Below are 9,536 nucleotides of genomic sequence, written 5' to 3' on the forward strand. Positions count from 1 at the left end.
CATCATTAGCGAAGATAGATAGGCGGACCAGCAAGCTTTGAATTCACATGTGCGGTTCGAAAGATCAAGGTGGAATTGTGGCTAAAAATATGAAAAGTTAAAGCCATTGGGATAAAACCCTATGCCAATATTCAAATGGTATGCCAAATGTATTATTTTTATTTAGTTTTTACTTTACTATTATTTTACTCGTAAATATTTCCAGGAGGTGAAGCTATATATAACTAGCTTAAATTGGAACACACTCTTATGATTGGCCTGCTTCACAGTGTCTATAAGTTATTAGATAAACACTCAAACTGTAGGCTTTACTTACATATGATACATTGTGCACTAGTCATCGTTTTTGTGTCACTGACTTTTCGGTCAACTAAATATTAAACGCCGTAATCAATATTTGCTATACAGATATAAATTGTGTGACGCAGCTAAACAAACTCCTCAAGTTCTACTTGCCTTCAAGGACTTTATCATCGATAAACATGTTAGCAAATGCTGTAAAGTCCAGCGCTTCCCATCCTCCGAACTTCAGTAGCTCTGGATCATGTGGTCGTTCTGGCGGGGCGATGTAAGCTGTATGATTATCTTCACCAGCCCCAATATGTAACAGGTCCTCCGTTGCTTCTCCACTGCCATCGCACATATCACAGCACTGATCGAAAAACGCCAGCGAATGATCGTTCTCCGATAGGAAACTCCGCTCTTCTACGAGCCGACTAAACATTTGCGTGCGTACGATCATCTCGTAAAACTTCAGAAAACTTTTATCACGTGATCTCATAAAATTATCGACATCGAACAATGTTTCCGCGCTGACGTTTTTCGGCTGCTCGGTAACCGGCCGCAGATAACGACGGAAATCTCGTAAGATCTCTACCATGAATTTAAGGAACGCTTCCTGTATAAGCAAATCAAGATCCCGCTCCTTCCGTAATACCACAAAATCCGCCTCGGTTTTATCTTTGATGTTACTAAAAATATCCTTCCGGCGCTGAGTAAAGCGTGTTACACGATTGTACAGCTCGAACAGTGTGCTTCTCAACTTCCTTGTAGCTCGTTTTGGCATCATGCGCTGACTTAGCTGCTGCTTGTCGACGGGTATGAAAATGGCGTTCGTGTCCAGATCCACACATACCACGTCGTTCGGCAAGACGTGCATGTCGAAGTAACGCGAATCGACGCCAACCAGAAACGGCAAGGGAGCCATCATCAACTCGGATACACCCAACGGGCACAACGGCACATAGGGACACTGCCAGCTGAGCGGGAAGCACGCCGACACTAAAGCTTCGGCTACGCATGTGACCAACTGCGGTCTCAGTGAGTGAATCAGTATTTTGTTCTCAGAGAGTACTAGAAGCAGCGTAAGTATGCAGTTGTCTGGACCGAGATTGAGTAGGAGCTCGAGAAATGACGCTCCTGACGTTGGTAGAGCGGTATCAGTAAGGTGACGCAAAGCCAAAGTCACGTCGTCGTTCAGTGGTACAATGACTCTCGGCCGTTCGATCGATGGAAATGGGATGTTATAAAGAAAATGTAGAATGTATTGCTCGATCGAGTTTCCTCGGTCGTCACACGTGCTTTGCGCGTAAATGAACTGGAGAAATTTTCGAAACGGACGGAAGAACGGCCACCGGGAAACGAGGCAGATACTTTTCGTTGCATAGCATCGATCCTCTTTGGTGACTCCGTCGAGTGCCTTGAGCTCGTCAATCGAAGGTTCGTAAGGCTCGTAGAAACTTAAAGAGGCTCCATATGCTTTTGTGGCTGTTTGTGAGGTAAAGACGAACGTGGAGAACTGTGATGACGGCTTGGAACTATGCTCCTTCCACTTTTCGACCGTAGCGCCAAGTGGTAAACAAAACAGATGAACTTCTTGTGGTAACGGGAACTGCTGCTTGTCCGTGACTGGAAAACGCAGTAATGTCTCCGGCCGATAGAGGATCAGTGGCGGCCGATGAATGGACTTCTTATAACACAGGTAGACATCTGAACCGATCACGCTTTTATTAAGGTTATGGTCAATCTTACAGAAGGCGTGAGGAGGCTGCTCCCCTTCGCTAGTCAAAATGACGACGATGTCCTTGACGACGAGCGAATTGCACGGTAACATGTCTCGGGCCCGTCTATATGTCAAAAATGTCTTCGTCGACGAAGAGTTGTTGACGTTAGCGACACGGCCATACGGCGTTTTTGTTAACACTTCACTATCATGCATGATTCGATGTTTATCCTCATAAAGAACTCTGTCGATTAAAAAAAAATAGGTAGACATTTTTTAGTTAAAATGCATGAAGAGAAAGAAGGGTGGAAAAGAGGGAAACTGGATTACTAAATTAATAAATTCAACGGATACAAGATGATCTCTAAATACTTAAATTGATCAAATCATATTGCAGATAGCAATGCCAGCAGTTATGCTTTGTTTTGACTGTGTCATTGAAGCGACCAGTGAAATCAAAAGGGAAGGACACAACTTTCGATAACTTTTTTTTTTAATAAACCAGGTGTAATTGTCGTAATTCTCTGCGAAGTACACTTTTTTTCAATTGCCCGATCGCACAAGGCTGCTTTAGTACAGGAAAACTTTCAGCCAAATGCGTAATGGCATGTGATACCATCTTGCTAGAACTACGTATCGTTCAGGTCAAGGGCATCTGATTTCGGTCATTTAGAGTGTTGGATCGGCGAAAAGTTAAGACGTTCAGATTTACTGACATGTTCTCAACTACATAACTTTAAGACACCCTCTATACGAATTCTCTGACAATGCTTAAGATGCAAAGCAGCGGATACAAACCCCGTTATTTTAAGCCATTCTACAAGGTAACATAAAAAGGATCTGGGAGGCGAAACATACCTATCATGCAATACACAATGCCATTGCACACATTACGGTTTGAAAAAATCGCCTTTGTAGAAAAGTCTGATTTGTTTGATCTTCGGGTTAAAAAACACGATCAAACGATGTTCTCTATCGATGCCCGTAATTAGCATCTCGTCTGTATTGTTGACTTGGTCGCGCGCAAGCATCTGACCAAAACGGGTACCTCACCAGTGAATGACATGGGTAAATCGTACTTATCCAATCGAATCCCATGATAGCTAGTTGATAACATTACACTACAGATGCATCAAATGCAATAGAACGTCTGATATGAACGTCTATTTAAGCTAGTTCTTCCGTTTTGATAAGTGCATCTCAATGCATTCTGTCTAATGCACCAGTGAGCTCAAGGTACAAATAAATATTACTGTAGTAGCATAAAAGGACATTCTACCCACGGCAATTCTATCTATATAGGTCCTACAGAAGGTGGGCTTAGTAACCTACCAGCGTGAGTCAATATCGCTACCAACTATGTAAAAGCGCAAACGGGCGACGACAAGCTGGATTGCAAGCAAGCCTTCGCATGTCCCTAAAAAGTTTGACGGCTAAATAAGTTTGTGTAGCCGTACGACAACAAAGCAGGCTGTTGAAACGCAAATTAATTATGCAGCCACAGCTTTTACGACAGATGCCTTTTTATCTCGCATCCAGCAAGCAGTTCTCCAGTGCGATATGCATCTGTCCATCTCCGCTTACCCGAGTCCTTTCCGCAACTAGAAGTGCCTGTAGAATGTCTATATAACGAAATACACATCGGCATACATAGTCCACAAACCCATAATTCCACAGTTCCCGAGACCCTTAACCCTCTCGCGTCGAACTGGCGTTCCTACGACTCAACCTCTCGAATCCTTCTGACCACTTTCTCGTCATTTCGAATGACCTAGTTAGCATAGAAAACGCCGAGCCCTGCTGGTGCTTATCTCCCTGTTCAATGTACGAATGTCAGGCTTCCTTTGGCAGTACACTTTGATCGGCACAATCGGGCTGTTGGTGCGAATAGAACCTTTCAGCAAAGCTCACCTGGCAAAACGGGCTGGACAGGATAACGGTCATAAAACGGGTCCAACACTCAATTTGAGAAAAAAAGTTGTTGCGAGTCTAGTGAGATCATAGCGGTAGTGTTTACGCTCTCGATGCAGACGGAGGTGGGCTAAGGAACGGGAGGTGGCTGGGCAGCAATGGTTAACCGTTCTGGGCTTCAGCGGTACTACACACAGACAAGATTTAGTGCTTCGCTGAAGGCTCATCAAGTAAGCGGCAGGCGGTAGAGCCGTTAGTTGGTCGGTTATAGTAGCATCATCCTCCACGTCGTCGTCGTCGTCGTTACCGTTGTTATCGCTAGAGTTATACTCCTCAGTACTCCTCATGCATCCAAGCGAGGGGTCAAGGAAGAGAGCCATGTGCACAGGGACGGGTATAAGAGCAAAAGTGTAGAAAAGAACGCAGAGCAACATAGGGTTGTCGTGGAGAGGAGCACTGCTTCTTGGACAACAGCACGAGGAAACTACGTGAGAACTAGAAGCTCGAAGGGAAAGTCGGCAAAGTGCAGAGGGAAAGAATTCCCCGTTCTTTGACAGCGGGAACATGGGTCTAAGGCGGGGATGTAGGAGCGTCGAAAAGGCCGAGCTCATAAGGAGAGAGAACAGGACACATAGTGGACGACGAGAACACGAAAGCACGAAGGATACAGAAACACCAAAAGAGTAACCAAGCTGGTAGGCAGGCAGGCAGGCTCTAAGGGCGCAGAACATCCAGGCAACGGACCAAGCAGAACAGTCGCCAGGAGAACGAGGAGACGACGACTGTGATAACAACACCAACTTCGTATCGCACACGCAAACGAGGCACACAAACCGATGGACAGAACACGCGGTGCGGTATGCTCAGTGTAGATTTTTTCGCCTCTCATACCCTGGAGGAGCCGTCGCCAGTCAGGGTAACCCTATCGTCACTTTTACTATCCTTGACAACTTGCTCCCTAGCGTTCAGGCGATGTCTCGGTATTACACTTTCAACTTTGCACCACTTTTGTCACATCCCTATCACTACTTCTTGCTGTGTTCCCTCCTTGATGTTACCAGTTATCTCCGCCCCTTTTCTTGCCCCTAGCTTCGTGACATCGTCCTTAACATCGTCCGGGATGTCTCGGACCGCAAAGTGCTAAACGACCAGTCCGTATAGCGTAGAAAAGGTGCTGTCTTCTTGAATAATCCGTGGCAGACAGTGGTCTAAGAGCGACAAATACGGTGTCAGTAATTATTAAAAAGTCTCGCTCTAACTATTGTCAACTTCTACGACAGTGCAGCTACCAACAGCTTAACGTCAATACCTTTTGCCGAACGTTACTCAACTCATTCTAGTGTGCAGTAAAAGTTTTTATACTACCCTGCTTCTAATATCACACACCTATCTAATATCGATAGCTGCAAAGTTTGGGGTTCATGCAGTAGCTTGAATACAAATAGTTTTACAGAGCAAGCAACACTTATAATAAACATTTAAAATTACTGAACCACTCCACTAAGCAACAATATTATTATTTATATTTAAAGATGAACGCTCTCCGATTTAATGTTCTAATAGTCAGCCTTACCCGATATCCATTAGAGGTGGTTTGTCGAGACCTCGACGATAGCAGAGGTAGACAGAGGGGCAACGGATGCTTCCGTGGTTAAGATCCGCCTGTAGCCCTGTGGGGGTGCGCTCGATCATCTGGTATTCGAGCGGAGCCACCTCTTTCTGTGACGTGATGATCACAGCGATGTCCGTAATTGGAAGAACCTCGTCGAGTTCCGTCGAGTCCTGCATCGGAGTAGGCTCGGTTGACAATCCTGCAACGACAAAGTAGTCGGCCAGCCGTCGAATGTCGCCTCCTCCCGAGCTTCCGTCCATTCTATTGTTCGCTGTTGCGGCCACTGTTTGTTGTTGCGATAAAATAAAACGAGACGTTAAGGCAAGATATGTTTTGAGGTATACTGTAGTAACTAGATTACTGCGTCACAGCATACAATGTCGGGAATATTAGTCACAGTGTCATTCCCACGACCTCAAGGGGATGCCATTTGTTGACCTGGGCATGAGGAGCCTTTGACAAACAGCAAATATTGTCAGGTAGACCCAAACCCTTATAATATCGTAGGAAAACTTTAAAACATAAAGCCGCGTAATCTTTAAGGCTGTAGAAGCACATTCGACCAAATACCTAGTGCATTAACGAAGACAAAGATTCAAGAGAATAATATAAGACGGGGAGGTTCGGCGAGAATCCAGTAGATCTAGTCAGTCTTTAGGTTATAGCTAAGTTAACGTCGTTATTTTAATTAAAGAAAAAGTTAAATACTGTATTTATCATAATCGGTCGTGCCACTTCTTTCCCATGTAATTAGCTCGCCCAGGCTCTTATGAAAGGCCAACTTCAGAAATAATCAAAATGTTAAACTGCCTATGTCTGGCGATTAGCTCTGGGCTGCTTGCATACACGTAATTACTCCCTTCAAAATACCTAAACAAAGGATAGTATCGTTAATACAATACATAGGATTTATATTAATATAATTCTAAACACAACATCTACGACAAACAATATAGAAAGTGTAAATTGAAGCGTCTGCTTCAAATTGGACGCGGCTACGACAAATAGTATACATTTACAACAAAAAAAAAAGACCTAATAATACATTATATCCAATTAAGCACGTTCTTTCTTTGGTAAATTGATAATTTTAGCAGAATCTTAGCTCATCAAAAATCAGTCCTTTTGTCCTAACAGTTAACTATTAAATGATTGGAAATTTCCTGCCCAGCAATAAAAGTCCATCTATTCTGCTTCATGGGTTTGTTCCTTACCGCGGAAAAGTATGCGGAACCCAATTAACTGCACGAATAATTGGACAGCTAATCTGACCGTTATTTTAACCCGCACAGAACGCAGAACCTATTTGCTTTTATTTCCAGTTAGCATTCTTTCAGCCCTAGTTGAAAATGGCGCGATCTTTACGTTGCTTGTGAGTTCATCGACAGTGAGCCGAACAGAGAGGAATTTTATGTATCGTATCCGTTCGTCATTACGTTTTGTATAAGGCAAAAAATAGATTTTATTTGTGTAATGTAAACAATCATAGATAGTAGTTTACTGAAAAAATAAATCGTCCTTTACTTTGATTATTACCTTCGTATATCATATGATAGATAAACCCGATCAACATGTTGCAGCCTTGAGACGTATTACTTGAATACGATTATTATTATTTGAACACTTCGATCAGCCATACAAACCAACATTAAAAAACTCACTGCTGTCAAACAAGCTTGTAGGATGCCGCTTCAAGAAAGCGGCAAATAGCCAATATACACAAATTGTATGATTATGAATACTGTTTCAATTTCAAATCCGCTTTCTTTAAAACTAAAGTTAAAACTGTTTTTATTACATACTTTAATTTTTTCCATTATAGGTCTACTTTTGTTCTATTACGTAATATTGGGTTGTCTATCGCTTTCCTAGCTTAATGACTTTATCTCAAATAATATGGCTCGCATCGTGTCGGTGTTAATGTGATTCGAAAGCTGAGATTTGGAAGCAGTAAATGTGCCACAATAAAAATGTCTGACTTATATATATATATATATATATATGTATATATATATGTATATATATATATATATATATATACAGTGCCTTGAAGGGAAATGAAATTTCTGCATAAATTTGCTATATTCTGCAATTTTATTGTGATAAATGATTCCCGGGCGTATAAAAAAAGGGCGCCGTTCATCGTTAAAATACGTTATCAGAAGAAATGGCCCGAAGATGGCTCCGGAAATTTCGATGTGAAAGATGGTTCCCGTAGTTTCGACCATTTACGAAAGAAATTGATGAAATCATTGCGAGCTGCTCAGCAAGACCGGCTCGTGAGTAGCGATGCCTAGGAACTAGACATTCACCGCCAAAGAGCTTCAAACCATTTTAAGAAAGCTGACTACAAAAGACTTGATTGCAAAGCCCAGACTAATGTCAAAAAAGCTGATGGCATACGTTTTGTAGGATTAGAACAGAATCTTGTGTTGGGAGTTGCAGAGCGATTGACTCGGACCTCTACTGGCAACAACCAAAAGGGTTTAAATAAGCCATTGAAAAAAACTCGACCGGAACTAGTAAATAGAAAAGGCGTTATCTTCCACCATGACAATGTCGGACTACATACATCTTTAGCTATCTGGCAAAATTGAAAGACTTTGGATCGGAAGAAAACCTAAAAGACCCGGAAATCGCACCAACAGACAAGCATCTGTTTTGGCCACCGCAGGATCTCCTTGACGGTGTTAATTTCTTTTCAATGGAGTGAATTCAAAAATCACTTGTCGTAACTTTTTCACGGAAACTATAGGAACTTCACGGAGATGTGATATTGTATTACCAAGTGGCCTCAGCAGTTCATCGAATAACATCGCGAAAATTTACTTTAATAGTACTATTTTGCTGATACTAGAAACAATAGCTGCTTTTAATTTGGCTCGAAATATCTTTTCGTCAACCCAATACAAAAACAGATATTTCAACAATTTTTTTTTTCTAAAAGTCTTATTCTTGGCGGGAATGTTTATTCCATTTAACTAACCTCTACCACAATTACATTTAATATAAACTATTCCTAAGTCATTTTGTAAACGCTTCATCCCTAATGTGCAAATAGTTCTTTTTTTTTTTTTTTTTTTTTTTAAATAACCATGCGACATTAGTAAACGCAAGCACGCTACATGAAAGAGGTGACCAGTATCGTACTTCATATGTTGAGCTGCGAGTAGATCAAGAGTTTTTTTTTTTTTTTTTTAAATGCTCAAAAGAAGTGAAAATTTGCCGTTCATTTTCACTTTAGAAGCCAGGTATACCAAATATGGCTTCTTCAAATATTGCTACGAATGTTAAAACACTAAATATTAGAGATGTTTCGATTCACGTCATGGAAATTTTCCTTAGATTTCGCAAACGTCATACGAAAACTGGCAACAACATAGACCGTCGTTTTCGACGTCAAGAGCCTCTGTTAAAATTACGGCTTAGTTGTTTCGTGCTAAAAGGAACTAGTTATTTTTTATATTAAGAATAGCCGGTAAGTTCATGCCTGCCATTACAAAATAGTTCGCCGAATTTATACACAAACTCATATATGTGTGTGTATGTATTTGATGTAGCACTTACATTGGCCTAGACACTACATCGATACTTGTCAGTAGCTCATTAGAAAGGTGGATACTATTGTAGATTTGTTCACTTGGCTAGGTTCGTAGTAATAAGTAATAGTAAGTAATAGTACTACCAAGTTATCTAAACACGTTTAGATACAATCTATATTGAACAAAACTACTCGTTTATTGTCTAATAAATGTGATTTATTGCACACAAATTACAATAGCTTTAGCCGTTGTTAACAGTTAACAATCGACAGTAAAGTGGCCACCAAATAGAGATAATGCGCTACTTCAGCGGCAAATAATTCGAAGTGACGTCTATTGCCACTGGTGTCCCTACATCAGCAAAAAACGTGTTTTCTATAATTCTTTGGTCTTCGGTTTCGAATCCGCCGTGTTTACATATCTGAAAAACTGACTGACTTTCTCTCTCTCTCTCTCTCTCTCTCTCTCT

At 41.5% G+C, this 9,536-nt stretch overlaps 1 protein-coding gene across 1 annotated transcript in view; it reads right to left on the minus strand.

The window, feature by feature from the left end:
* Crag (DENN domain-containing protein Crag) overlaps positions 1–9,536 on the minus strand; it is a 48,800-nt gene that overhangs the window by 7,299 nt on the left and 31,965 nt on the right. The window contains exons 2-3 of the mRNA XM_022848745.2: positions 5,487–5,808; positions 457–2,246 (exon numbers count right to left, since the gene is read on the minus strand). Of these exons, the coding sequence (XP_022704480.1) occupies positions 457–2,246; positions 5,487–5,785 (2,089 nt within the window). The 5' untranslated portion in view covers positions 5,786–5,808. The remainder of the gene's footprint in view (positions 1–456; positions 2,247–5,486; positions 5,809–9,536) is intronic.

The sequence above is a fragment of the Varroa jacobsoni genome, unplaced genomic scaffold (genome assembly GCF_002532875.2).
Source record: "Varroa jacobsoni isolate VJ856 unplaced genomic scaffold, vjacob_1.0 scaffold_1374, whole genome shotgun sequence".
In the NCBI taxonomy this organism is placed as follows: Eukaryota; Metazoa; Arthropoda; class Arachnida; order Mesostigmata; family Varroidae; genus Varroa; species Varroa jacobsoni.